This window comes from Panulirus ornatus, chromosome 9, assembly GCF_036320965.1.
Source record: "Panulirus ornatus isolate Po-2019 chromosome 9, ASM3632096v1, whole genome shotgun sequence".
Classification (NCBI taxonomy): Eukaryota; Metazoa; Arthropoda; class Malacostraca; order Decapoda; family Palinuridae; genus Panulirus; species Panulirus ornatus.
This window is the reverse complement of record NC_092232.1, coordinates 19,676,528-19,691,711: the sequence shown is the minus strand read 5'-3', so window position 1 is coordinate 19,691,711 and position 15,184 is coordinate 19,676,528. Positions and strand designations below refer to the sequence as shown.

The 15,184-nt window shown below is 46.0% G+C and overlaps 1 protein-coding gene across 1 annotated transcript in view; it reads left to right on the top strand.

Moving 5' to 3' along the window:
• LOC139750249 (LIM/homeobox protein Lhx9-like) overlaps positions 1–5,537 on the top strand; it is a 251,118-nt gene extending 245,581 nt beyond the window's left edge. The window contains exon 7 of the mRNA XM_071664767.1: positions 1,534–5,537. Coding sequence (XP_071520868.1) covers positions 1,534–1,749 — 216 coding nt within the window. The 3' untranslated portion in view covers positions 1,750–5,537. The remainder of the gene's footprint in view (positions 1–1,533) is intronic.
• Positions 5,538–15,184: the final 9,647 nt, after the last annotated feature.

Sequence of the window (15,184 nt, the reverse complement as noted above, 5' to 3'; positions counted from 1 at the left end):
CGGGCTGGCTGGCCTGGTGTTGCTTGTAACGCAAGCAAGTACTCGTAACCTCGGTCGTATGAATATTGTAAAGAGGTGGACAAACCCACCACCTCCCCTTCCTCCTCTTCTCCGTGTGTGCCTTTAATAAGCAAAGAAAAATGTGTCAGGATGATTCCCGAGACGCGCGAGACAAAGTCTTCCCGCCCGTGCACGTAATAACCATATTGCCTCTGCCACGCCCTATGGGATGCGCCCTTATTTACTACAGCCAAGTGAGTCGGAAGGCTCTCTCTCTCTCTCTCTCTCTCTCTCTCTCTCTCTCTCTCTCTCTCTCTCTCTCTCTCTCTCTCTCGCTTTGGTGGTCCGGAGTTCCTGGGAGAAATGACCCGTGCGGTCGGGCCGGGTAGAGGCGAGACTAGCCCCGCCGGTCTCTGGGCGGGCAAGGGGGCTCGCTCAAGTATTGTTGTTTTTTGAGAGGACGCCTCGTGGAATGAAAACAACTCATTTATTTTGACGTGGAAGAGAGCATGTGAGTGGCTCCTTGGCCTGGAGGACGGGCGTCCGTCCGCCTCGCCCCCCGAGCCAAAAAGGAATATTCACTCGAGCGATTCTGGGATTGTCGAGGTGCAGTGTGTGACTCTGTGGCGTGTGTGTGTGTGTGTGTGTGTGGAAGGGAGGGATTGGTGGTGTATGTGTGTGTGTGTGTGTGTGTGTGTGTGTTAGGGGTCTCCCGGTGGGGCCTGGCCTCCTTGTCCTCTCACTGGTCCTCCTCCTCCTCCTGTTCCTCCTCCTCTCCTCAGCCACCCATTATCATGTCTGCCCTCATCACCACCGCAGACATCTGCTCCACCCTTTTGTTCCAGGGTTCGCTGTTCATACTGGATTGTTGTCGACGAGGGAGGAGAGGGAGAGTGAGAGTGAGGTCGCACAGCTCTTGTTGGAAAAAGGCTTCTGATCGATTTTATGTGATTTCATTCACCCTTCCTGCACGCGGTCGTGTGACCTCTTCATTTCAGGAGGAAGATCAGTTTTTGACATCTTTTTAAAGATGCCTTCAGAATAACTCGAGAATATAACGACCACTTCATTTTGAAATATTCTATATATTCACGATGCAAATTCTATTCATCTTGATTTCAAGATTATTTTTTCCCACGTAAGGGAAAGATTTCCCTATATTTCCATACGTTCATGGGATATGACGTCTAGTTTAATCATACGCCCAAATTAATGACAGGTTTATGTTAATGACAGTCTATGTATCATATGCAGCCTTATATCAATGACAGTCTTAGTTATAACCTCATATCAGTGACAGTCTTAGTTTTAACCTTATATCAGTGACAGTCTTAGTTTTAACTTTATATCAATGACAGTCTTAGTTTTAACCTTATATCAATGACAGTCTTAGCTTTACCCTTATATCACTGGCACCATTATATCAATGATAGTCTTATCTCAGCCGTAACCTTATATCAGTAGCAGCCTTATATTGATAACAGCCTTATCATATCAGCGACAGCCAATACTAACTAAACCTTCGTTTTCCAGGTGTGGTTTCAAAACGCTCGAGCGAAATGGCGGCGGCAAATGGTAGCCAAGGACCCGAAGGCGTTGTCTGCGGGAGGCGGCGAGGGCGGGCTGAGCGAGGGGCAGCAGGCGGAGGGCTCGGCGGGGGAATACCCCGACACGCCCACCGTCCCGCCCTCCGCCATGAGTCCCGAGGAAGGCAACAGCTCGCAGATCTCGTACCAACAGATGTTCTGACACCTGTCCTTCTCGGAGAGGGAGGCGACGCACCTTCAGTCCCCACATTCCCACTTGCTCCTGCCGCCCGCTCTAATGCCCCTCCAGCAATCACTCTCCCCACGCCCGCACGGCCCGGGGGACCACCTCCACGCCCCCTTGCCCACACCTTCGGGACACCTCCCGCCCGCCATGATGGCCGCGTGTTCTTTCCCCTTCGGCCTCGAGGGGCAACGCCACGTTAAGGATCCGTCGTCGTTCTCGGTGGTGAGCGAGGAGGGAGAGAGCGACACGTACAGCCTGGGCGACCAGTCGTCCAGCCAGGACAGTCAGATGTTCTATGAGGTTGGATCCTCCGCCTCCCCGCCAGACCCCCTGACCTCCGGACGCCGTCTTCACAAGGTGAAGGAGGAGCAGGACGAGGACGAGGAGGACGAGGACGAGGAAGGCGCGTATGAAGGAGACGGTGGTGACAACGAAGGAGGAGGAGGAGGAGGAGGAAGAAGCCGCCGCCACCACACGTACCAACAGCTCTTCTAGTTGGGCCCCGGCGCCCCCCGTGTATGTGTCTGTGTGTGTGTGTGTGTCTGTGTCTATGCCACACCATCATGGAACTCTTAAGGAGTCAGATGCTCGGGTATATACTGTGGGGAGGAGGAAGTCAAAAAAAAACAAAAAACCTGCAGGTATATTCTGAACTCTTAAGTTATGATCGATGGAGCTCAAGTGACCCCCCAGACTCGAACTCCCCCCTCCATTGCATGGAAAGACTTCGAAGTGACGCGCGGAAGAAAAAGAAGAAAAAAAAAAAAAGAACACGTGTGTACTGAATACTGAAAATACCCGTCACTGACGCTGAGGTTCGCCATGCACTATACATATTATCATATCGCCAGTCTATTTATTGCTATGATACGCGAGTGGTGTAGCACTTGTGAAGTTCTCACGCCCGCTTGAGCCAGTTCAGGAGCAGCGGTGGGTGGATGATTCCAGCCTCTCTTGCCATATCTTGTTAGTATTTACTTGCGACCATCATCATCATCATCACACACACCTCTCTCTCTCTCATTGACGATCTCCAGCAGCGATCTACCCAAGCCCGAAGGCATCAGAGGAATCTGTCGCCATACTGCCGCCGTGAGGATGAATGTGTGTGTGTGTGTATTGTGTTTTTAGCGGCCCTGCGAACGCTGCTGGTGGCTAGCAGTCTCTGCTAGTCCTGGCTACCTGTGTCTGTCATTTCTGCTGGCTTGGGTGAACAGAATGGCTGCTGGTGCTGTCGGCCCTGACGGCTAGTTTCTGCTGGCCAAAGTCTTCAGCTTCTGCCAGTTCTGTTGGCCCCCCCCCCCGACTACGAGCCTCTGCTAGTTCTGCTGGCCTCGGCCACCAGTTAGCAGCCTCGGCCAAGACCATCCACCCCGAGCAAGTGGTTTCCGCTATATCCACTTGCTCTTCCTAGCAGTCTCTGCTATGTCTGTCAGCCAGAACTAGCGGTGAGCTGCTAGACCTGGCGATTCCAGCTAGCTAAACACTGTTCTATCCAACTGCCGCAACTAGCGGTGTACGCTAGTTCCGGTGACTCCCACTAAGCGTTTTTCTTTTTTTTTTTTCAGACAAGCTTCAGCTAAACCAGACAAACACAGCTAGCGGTTTGCTAAACCCGATGCAACAACAAGTAGCAGTCTCCGCTAAATTTGATTAAACTTCCTTATCCCTCCCGCCCCCAGAAAGCGGTCTGCGCTAAGTCCAGGACCCCGATCTATTTTCTTAAAAGAGTCCACGACTACGTACATATGTATGTATGTATGTATGTATGTATGTATGCGTGTATCTATGTACGTATGTATATGTATGTATGTATATGTGTGTGTATGTATGTGTGTATATGTATGTGTGTATGTATTCGCCCTTCTTTTTCGACCAAGTGGACGTTAGTAACTTCGTAAAACGGTAGAGAGAGACTCCGTGTTGAGCGAAGCCTTACATGCGATTTGATCCCGCGTTCAGCTGTATATCTACCCCCCCCCCCCCCCACCCCCCCACCCCGACCCCGCCACCCGGCAGAGAAGAGGAAAAGAAAGAAAGAAAGAAAAGAAAAGAAACGTTGCTTTACGGGAACTGTGTCCGCAAAAACGGAATCCACTTTACGTGTACCGCTCAGATGAGTGAGTGATCATCACTCCTAACCAAGTGATGAGCTGGACCAATCGTTGATGAGACGGATCAGCCATCACCAATCAAACCCTCACTTTGTGTAATAAGCCATACCAGCCATCCTCCACCAATCCGAGGAGGAACACCAAGGGTCAAGGAACACCAAGGGTCAAGTCATCAATACCACACACACCTCCTCTCTCCTACACACCACCACCTCCCACCTCCTCAAGTGATGACCTCCCGGCGTCATCACTCACCTGAGCGAGACGGAGACACACTCACCTGAGCGAGACGAGACGTCAATCAATCAATCAATCAATCAATCAATCAGTCCTCAATAATGTTGGATGTTTCTCCAATGACTGAATGTGTAGGTGTACAGTATATTTATATATTTGTGACATTTTTTTGGGGAAGTCGGCCTTTTGTGGACCTAATAATAACTCGTATGAGATAAGAAAACTTGTAAATTATATTGATTCGAAGAAAAAGAAATGAATAAGCAAGCATCTCCTCAAAAAAAAAAAACTTATAGAAAACGGAGTTCAAAAAATAATTTTGTCCCCCCTCCCCCAGAAAGTTGGAAGAAATTAAGTAGATCTTCGTTTTCTTTATTCCTGATGAACTGTTTGAGACTCAGCTGGTTATTTAGGTGACAAAATGCCGACCTTGATTCTTCGGCTTGTATGTGGAAAAGTGTATACTGCTCGTGAGTTCTTTTCTAAAGGGAACTTACGGCTTATGGCAGAGCTATTCGTGTGTGTGTGTGTCAACATCATCCAGTTGGTAACCCTGAATCCTGGATGCCCAATTCGTGTGTGTCAACATCTAGTTGGTAACCCTGAATCCTGGATGCCCATTTTCTTGGACTATAAATTTCCCATTTTCTCTTACGGATCTGATTTCTTTTTTTTTTCTTCTGCGAACGGAAACCATATTTTCTGTTCTATATTACCGTTTTTCTTTGGAGTAATGAAGATCCCGTCTTCTCTTGGTTTTATAAAATTCGTCTAAATTCTCCTTCATTCACATTTTCTCTTCATTCAAAGAATTTCTTATCCTCTTATTGTCTGCTTCCCACTTTCACAGAATCTGAGACTTGTTCACATTCTCTGCGACACCAGAAAAAAAAAAAAAAAAATGGATCCTCACACTCCATTTTCTTTCGCAATCTCTCTCTCTCTCTCTCTCTCTCTCTCTCTCTCTCTCTCTCTCTCTCTCTCTCTCTCTCTCTCTCTCCCTTTCCAGCATGGAATACTCAAACTAGCATCATAAATATTGTCAGATATATACAAAAATATACATATATACATATATATATATATATATACATATTTTAGTGACTGTAGGGGTACCAACTGAATGTTAAAATAAATATTTAAAAACAAAAGGTGACTTTCTTATTTTTTTTGGTGTAGAAAAAAAAAAAACGCAGTAAAATACAATACAATACAGGCTGTTTTCTCCAATACCTGTTTCTGGAATACCTACCTTAGAGAGTTAGACCAAGCAATCCACCAAGAGCATCTTAACTGTCTAGTTTATAAGACCGGTCTCCAGTAATATTTCTTATTGATTCACACTCTAAGTGTTTGCTCTTGATCTGTACAAATGATTCCTTATCTTACAGTCAATAAAGCGTCTAATTTTAACACGTTTTTGACTCGACCTTCTCTTCCTCCTCCTCTTTCATGTATGTATATATATATATATATATATATATATATATACACATATATGTGATGTGATGCCTTCCAGGTTCGTCATTATCAACTGCCAGGGATGTAGTGAAGCCATCAGCGCCACCTGACATCCTCTCTCGTGGTGAGTCGGTTCATGTGACTGGCAGGGACGAATTCACGTGTGTGTGTGTGTGTGTGTGTGTGTGTGTGTGTGTGTGTGTGTGTGTGTGTGCCGCCCGGAGTCGGGCACATAGGTTCGATTATCCTAGTTTGCGGCAATCGGGCCACATTCAGCCCAGCTGTTCATCCACTCTTGAGAGGTGGGAGGGGAAGGGTGACGAAAGAATGATCAACAAAGTGGGATACTAGATTGCAAGCCAATTCACCCGCAAGGAGAAAAGACAAGAGAGTTGATAACAAGTAGAGAAGAGAATATTCCTGTGATGTCGTGTTGATCAAAACCTACACATTGTGTAACGTGTTCATTGTATTGATCTCATTAATTCTGCTATTCAAGTCACAGTATGCTAATTACCTGAATGCTGTGGGATGTCAAGTTGATGTTAAGCCATAAGATGTCGATTATGCAATTTGGGATATCTTTTTTTCGTAATCCTAACCCTCGTTATCATGAATCTGAAACCCGATACCCGATATTTGTAAGTATAGCTGTGGTCAGCGTAACGTATGGTCTTACAATGATGCACTCTAGTATGCAATGACACACAGAGATGGGGCCCCAGGAGGGTAAAACTCCCTTTCCATAAAGAGTAATCCACCCGCCTTCCACCACACACACACACACACACACACACACACACACACACACACCGATACGCCTGACAGACCACTTCAAATACTGTTCAGGACGCTGCAGTGGATGCGGACAAATATCAAAACTAACTTTCAACATTGGACACCGACAAGTTGCGCTGAACTGCAGGTAAGTCTTTCTGAAGAGGTTGGTCAGGAAAAAAAAAAAATAATAATAATAATGATAATAATGATAATAATAATAATGATACTGATAATAATAATGATAATAATAATAATGATACTGATAATAATAATGATATTAGTAATTCGAAAGCAAGCTGATGACTACGCGTTAAGGAGGTACTACCTATGTAGGGGACAGCATGGACTCAGGACGTCTAGCCATGTGTAGAGAACCTCTTTTACTTCTACGAGAGAGTGGGTTCCGTTTTGGACAAGGGAGTGCTGGAAAGCATTTGACACCGGAACGGCTTAAAAAGACAGGTAAAGACGCCAGATCCTCAGACAGATACACAGATAGAAGAGAACACTCATTCGATAGACAGATAATCATCTTGGTGGAAGGGAACAAAGGACTTAAGTCAGAGGAGCCCTTTCGAAATGGGCTGGGGGGGTCACCAGTGGCATCCCACAGGGTTCAGTCCTGGAGCAGTATGTTCTTCTTGATCATTGTAAATACTCGGGCAGAAGGACTGAACTGTTTTGGTTACGGATGACGCCAAGATCATGAGGGAGATAAAAAAAAAAAAATGATGAATGCATCAAATTTCAAGGGAAATTAGACAAATTCCACGTTTGATTTGACACATGACTGACGAATCCAACCCAGATAAAAACAAAAAGCAATGAAGATAGAATGATATGAAAAAAAATCATCGAGCAGGAAGTTAACTGCAGAAATCTATGTGCAAGAGGAACTTTGGGTACCTCATCGTCTTTTACCTGTCAAAAGAGTTCCACCTTAGGAGAATAGAAAAGGAGACAAACTGTATGTGTGTGTGTGTGTGTGTGTGTGTGTGTGTGTGTGTGTGTGTCTGTGTGTGTGTGTGTGTGTGTGTGTGTGTGGAACCATGCAATTGGAACAAGCAGAACTATGGAAGTGAAAGTAAATCATACGGTGGGTGAGGGGGCAAAGGTTCTGGGAGCACTGAAGAATGTCTGAATAAAGAGGTCGTTATCTGTGAGGGAGCAAATGGGTATGTATGAAGGTACAGCAGTCCCAACGATGTTGTATGGATGCGAAGCATGGGCCGAAGATAAGTACTGCGGAGGAGGGTTGATGGGATGGAAATGAAATGTCTGAGGACACTATGTAGGTGTGAGGAAGTTCTGACCACCTAGTATATAATAAAAGAGGAGGAGAGATGTGTGGTTCCTACAGCACTCAGGAAGTTGGCCACGTCCAGCGGTCGGGACCACAAGTCATATAGCGTCGTGATGTGTGTGTGTGCGTCAATGTGCAGAGAGTGTGGGGAGGAACTGAGTGCGTGGCAGGAGTAAGCGCCCACGGGTACCTGCAACGTGGAGCATGAAGGCTCTTGAATTATGCCAACACTGTGTTTTGGAGTGTTGTGGTGACGGATGAGGTCCGGAACCATATAAAAATGAAATATATTCTTTTCTTAATCAAATATTGACACACTTTCACGTCAGGAGCGGCTTGCCTGGTCTTCCTCGAGGTGAGAGACCACCCCCTCTCCCTCCCCCTCGGGGCCACACGTGCGGCATCTGTCTAGCCTTGATCGTGTCTCATATCAACGTTATCGTGCTTACAAAACATCCCACCAACACCACTCGCTTGCAGACAGCCTCACTGACGCTTGTCGCACACACATATGTATATCCACCTTGTTATCTGCAGTGACCCACTATAACACACACACACACACACACACACACACACACACACACACACACACACACACACTCACCACACACACACACACACACACACACACACCGCCAAATGTCATCATCCTAACTATGCCCTAACATTCTTACCTATTCCCCACACTCAAATTCCAGGCTTTATATATATATATATATATATATATATATATATATATATATATATATATATATATATATATATATAGATATATAGATATATATATATATATATATATATATATATATATATATATATATATATATATATATATATATATATATATATGCACGTGTATATCAATCTTTTGACGTACCATCAAAAACACTGATTTATCATGAAGAATTTTGTGTCCACTGGTCGCTGGAAACAGTAATTCTAAACATGTGTAAATGTGGCAGCGGGGCTGACATAACATTTGCCCACACAACCTGACCAGGCAAGGATACACCTCTTAAAAGATGTTATGCCTTTACCACGCTAAGGCTCAGCTGACCCCCGGCCTGACACGCTGTCTTGTGTTCCCGTTCGCTCCTCGTGAGGTGGCTTCCACACCCGTGATGGGAATTTTTGCCACTGTACAAACACGCCTCTTGTTTGCTGATGATTTTGGAGTACATGAGAGAATGAAAGAGATTAAGCTGGAACTAAAGGATGAGATAAGGGAAATGATAAGATATGATAATGACGACAGGAAGTGACAGTAATGATTATAGATAAAGAGACTTATAACGACTGATAAAGATATGTTGATACTACTACTACTACTACAACGACTACTACTACCACTACCACTAATACTACTACTACTACCACTACTACTACTACTACGACGACGACTACTACTACTACTATTACTACGACTACTACTACCACAATTACTACGACTACGACTACTACTACGACTACTACTACCACTAAACTACTACTACTTCTACTACTATTACTGCTACTACTATTACTACTACCACCACTACTGCTGCTAATGATGATAATAATGATGATCTTAATAATAATAATAATAATAATAATAATAATAATAATAATAATAATAATAATAATAATAATAATAGTAATGATAATAATAATAATAATAATAATAATAATAATAATAATAATAATAATAATAATAATAATAATAATATTAATGATAATATTAATAATAACAATAAATAATGATAATAATGATAATAACAATAATTATAATACTAATAAAAGTAAAACCGATGATTTCTTCATGATATTGATAATAATGATAATGATTACACATATACGATGAAATGGCAATACTGATATTCAACTGAGTTTTCATCAGTCACTTGGTGAGGTTGTGAGCGGCACCTTCTAACTGGTGACTGATACATCGTAACTATCGTCATAACTGGTGACTGATACATCGTAACTATCGTCATAATGATAAACCATCCTCTGACGTCACAACTTGAACCATCGTAGCAATCACTTTGAATCAATGGAATTATTGAATACATGGATGTGGCAGATATTATTCACCGAAGAATATGGAGATAACATGTATATATATATATATATACGAATAAAGTGCATATGAACGCGCACCTTCATAGAACATACAAACCTCCAACAGCCAGGATCGAACCCGGGACCTCTGTGCAAAAGGCAGGCATGCTAACCGCTAGGCTATGGGCCTGGCTAATAGGGAACAACTATTCGAATACTAAGTACTCGAATACCCTTCGTCTCACGTTGGTGAACAACGGGGTCTATACCGGTTATTTCCCAACAGGCGCACATAGCCAGCTGATAGCGTTTTACCGAACCTAACTGTACAACGCGGAGATATATGAATACGAATAAAGTGCATATGAACGCGCACCTTCATAGAACATACAAACCTCCAACAGCCAGGCGGTTAGCATGCCTGCCTCTTGCACTGGGGTCCCGGGTTCGATCCTGGCTGTTGGAGGTTTGTATGATATATATATATATATATATATATATATATATATATATTCTTTCGTGTTTCGTTGCGCTACCTCGCTAACGCGGGAGACAGCGACAAAGAATAATAAAAAAATATATATATATATATATATATATATATATATATATATATATATATATATATTTTTTTTTTTTTATACTTTGTCGCTGTCTCCCGCGTTTGCGAGGTAGCGCAAGGAAACAGACGAAAGAAATGGCCCAACCCCCCCCCCCCCATACACATGTATATACATACGTCCACACACGCAAATATACATACCTACACAGCTTTCCATGGTTTACCCCAGACGCTTCACATGCCTTGATTCAATCCACTGACAGCACGTCAGCCCCGGTATACCACATCGCTCCAATTCACTCTATTCCTTGCCCTCCTTTCACCCTCCTGCATGTTCAGGCCCCGATCACACAAAATCTTTTTCACTCCATCTTTCCACCTCCAACTTGGTCTCCCTCTTCTCCTTGTTCCCTCCACCTCCGACACATATATCCTCTTGGTCAATCTTTCCTCACTCATCCTCTCCATGTGCCCAAACCACTTCAAAACACCCTCTTCTGCTCTCTCAACCACGCTCTTTTTATTTCCACACATCTCTCTTACCCTTACGTTACTCACTCGATCAAACCATCTCACACCACACATTGTCCTCAAACATCTCATTTCCAGCACATCCATCCTCCTGCGCACAACTCTATCCATAGCCCACGCCTCGCAACCATACAACATTGTTGGCACCACTATTCCTTCAAACATACCCATTTTTGCTTTCCGAGATAATGTTCTCGACTTCCACACATTCTATATATATATATATATATATATATATATATATATATATATATATATATATATATATATATATATATATATATCATCTTGAGCACGATGGTACGACCCTTGTTTATAATAGCCTGACCTTTGACCTGATCTTGAAGGTTAAGGTTGAAATGCCATGCCATCATGGCCTAGGATAGCACTCTCTTGCTCAGGGATTAATACTGTCGTGCTATAGTCTCGTGACGTCATGATTCGGGGTCGTACCGTCGTGCTCAAGGGTCGTACCGCCGTGCTCAAGGGTCGCAACGTCGTGCTCAAGGGTCGCACCGTCGTGCTCAAGGGGCGTACTGACGTGCTTAAGGGTCGTACCGTCGTGCTGAAGGGTCGCACCGTCGTGCTGAAGGGTCGTACCGTCGTGCTCAAGGGGCGTACTGACGTGCTGAAGGGTCGTACCGTCGTGCTGAAGGGTCGTACCGTCGTGCTCAAGGGTCGTACCATCGTGCTCAAGGGGCGTACTGACGTGCTGAAGGGTCGTACCGTCGTGCTGACGGGTCGTACCGTCGTGCTCAAGGGTCGTACCATCGTGCTGAAGGGGCGTACTGACGTGCTGAAGGGTCGTACCGTCGTGCTGACGGGTCGTACCGTCGTGCTCAAGGGGCGTACTGACGTGCTGAAGGGTAGCACCGTCGTGCTCAAGGGTCGTACCGTCGTGCTCAAGGGGCGTACCGTCGTGCTTCACAGACCTTGGTGCAGCAGGAGAGGAGGAAAACTGAACAGATCTCAAGTCACAAGACAATTGTGCCATTTTCTACGAATTACGTTTTCCTCTGTTTTCGGCACATTCCCTCCGTTTTCTCCCTCGCGCTCTGTATCACTCGCTAGTAACTCAAGAAACGTTACGATCCGTTGTGTCGGAAGACGTATCCCTGCGTCTCTGTCTTCACTCCGTCACCTGTATCACCATCAAGACAACATCCTTCGCAACGGAAGATAAGGAGAGAGAGAGAGAGAGAGAGAGAGAGAGAGAGAGAGAGAGAGAGAGAGAGAGAGAGAGAGAGAGAGAGAGAGAGAGAGAGAGAGAGTCTTCCCCTCGCTAGCGGACACGTTGACCAAGACACTATCAAGCTGGGCCATCCAAATTACCCCCCCCCCCCCCCAGGGTCAAAGCTAAGCTTCGCCACCCACTCAACTCACATCCCGGCGCGCGGTGACCGCGAGGGCAGTGTCACCGCCTCAGGCCAACTGGATGACACCGGGGTGATGCTTCCGCCCTTCGGCAGGGTCGTCTGAGGCCAACGGCGGTCGCAGCGGAGCGTATTAAGACCGCCACACCCACCCAAAACCAGACGCGCTGATCAAATGTAGAGACTCCCCCGCAGACGCTTCGTCCCCTCGAACCCCGCCACAGCCGCGCCGCTTGACCGACCCAAGACCATGACTTCGATGTGCGAGGACATCCTCAGGTGAGACCCCGATCTGTGACTCCCTGAGGACCCAGACTCACTCACACAATCTCGACCCACCAACACATGGGTTCACCACCCGACGTCCACCTATAGTCTGGCAATGCTAGGAGGGGGAGGAGGAGGAGGAGGAGGAGGAGGAGGAGGAGGAGGAGGAGCAGCAGCAGCAGCAGGTGGAGGAGGAGGAGGAGGAGGAGGAGGAGGAGGAGGAGGAGGGGCGGTGTATGAGAAGCCATGTGATGATACAGAACGAGTATGGGAAGAGATACTAAAACCAGCGGGTAGGATCCAGTGCTGGGGGGAGGACCAGAGAGATGATATGGGGTTGAAATTCTCCTGGTGGGTGCGTGTCGTCCGCCAGCGTCCCTACCAACGCGCCTTGGTATATGTAGCGGGTCAGAAGAGCCAGGCACAGATGAGGCTTGATGCTGTAAGTCGGTGGGAGGGATGTGGTTATTGATAATGTATATCACTTGTCTAAGTACTGTCATGATCAATTAGACCAAGGTCGTGTGTTCTGGGGTCACCGGGCTCCTGACTATATAATCATGATTTTCTCTCCTGGTGTCTCATGTTAAGACTATGAATGACTACCTGGAAAAAAGAAAGAAGAAAGAGACGAGACGGTCAGCCATATGCCATCAGCTGGGAAGTAATGTTTATATTGAAGGTCACCATCCAAGGAGTGACTTGAACTCTGGGACGGATCTTGGGGTCGAAATATTCTCTCGTTCAGATTTAAAAAGAATCAAATTCCATCTAGATGGAGAATATCTCTCCTTTTCTTTTTTCTTTTTTTTTTTTTTTTTTTTTTTTTTTTAGGGGGTCAGATTCCGTGTTCCTTGTGGACTAACCTTCAATATGACTCTGACCAGAGAGGCCGTGAGGAGAATATGAGCGTTACCTGATACACAGGGTTTTTGATACTATGATCCTCAGAGGTGTGAGGAACCCAAGACGAGTTGACCTTCAGCTGGTATTTACTGCCCAGGGATCAGGTGACCACGGCAACAACACGCTGACCTGAAATGGGTGGTGGTACGAGCCAGTCCCAGTCCATATCCTCGGTACATACCATGTTCCCTACATCCCAGCACCTAGCTAGATACTGTCGACTATGAACCGGCCATCCTGTGTGACTTCGTCTCTTCCCGCAGATAGATAGATAGATAGAGAGAGAGAGAGAGAGAGAGAGAGAGAGAGAGAGAGAGAGAGAGAGAGAGAGAGAGAGAGAGAGAGAGAGAGAGAGAGAGAGGATCCCTGGTGAATGTGAGCCATCCTGTAGGATGCTGCTGCTCGCCTGGGACACGCCTCCTGGTGTCTCAGTCTTGGGCTTCATGTGGAAAAATCCTGGAAAAAGGTTTCATCGATGTTCGAAGACATGATGAGTGAGTGAGTGAGTGAGTGAGTGAGGGGTCGTGTTTTCCCCACTCACGCAACCTTTGTTCATCCTACGTTAACTGGGTCTTGAGATCACAGTCTTAGGCCCCGGAGCCAAACAGTATAACCATTAGGTCCCCCACACCATTAATATACGTCTTGACATATTTCTCGTTCAAGCTGTTTCCTTGAATGTTGGAGAGAGAACAGTGAGCCAGACATGGACGCTGTTTCTGCAGATGAAAACGCACTTGACATCACCTGGGTTCAGGGAAATATAGACGACAGTCAATCACGACCAGTTCTCCTGGAATCCCCACACAAGCGTCATGCAGCCGGGGTCTCAGGATATTGGAGGCTCATGGGAGAACATGGGAATGTCAGACAACTAGGGGACACAGACCCCGTTGGCCCATGCCTAGTGTACCTGATCTGAGCTTAACCCTTAACACATACGAGGTACCCGAGCCACCGATCCAAGGAGGTTTTGGTGAGGTTAAGTCGGGTTCTCCGGCGTCCAGCCAGGCCCCCAGCAGTTCAAGTGGAGGTCCTGCTGACGGAGGCCAAGGGGGGAAGGAGGCGCCAGATCGGAGAATTCCCTGGATTTCTTCTTTTGAAAGGTAAGTAAGGAGACGACCAGTCAGGAGGTGACCTCCTTCTAGCACCTAGGCCCTCCCCCAGCAGGTCAAGGGAGGTCCTGCTGACGGAGAAGGAGAGAGGAGGAGGAGGAGGAGAGGCACGTCGTGGATCTGTCTGTCTGGTTGTGAGGATGGAGGGGCAGGGGAGCGGAATCTTGGAGTTCTGTGTCCGTCACATTGTCTCTCTTGCAGGAAACGAGGAAAAATCTTGGCTATGTTTCTGTCTACCGTTATCTCTCTTGCTGGGAAAGACGAGTATATGAGATACTCTTTGTTAATTTGAATCTGTCTCGCTGATGAGGAGAGATTGGGTCTCTCTCTCTCTCTCTCTCTCTCTCTCTCTCTCTCTCTCTCTCTCTCTCTCTCTAATATATATGTCTTCGTGCCACGGAAGAGTCATGTGATAATTAAACACAAGATGGGTGTGTGTGTGTGTGTGTGTGTGTGTGTGTGTGTGTGTGTGTGTGTGTGTGTGTGTGTGTGTTTCTGTGCGCTGGGTTTTATTTCCTGTTGAACTTTCAACCAACTAAAGATATGTATGCAAGGGCATACAGTATACAGATTTATGTAATAGCCTATCGCTGTATAGACGGATGTTGACGAGCGTCTTGGCCTATAAATACAGTCATATACGTATATACTTACACGTTATATATACACACACACACACACACACACACACACACACACACACACACACACACACACAC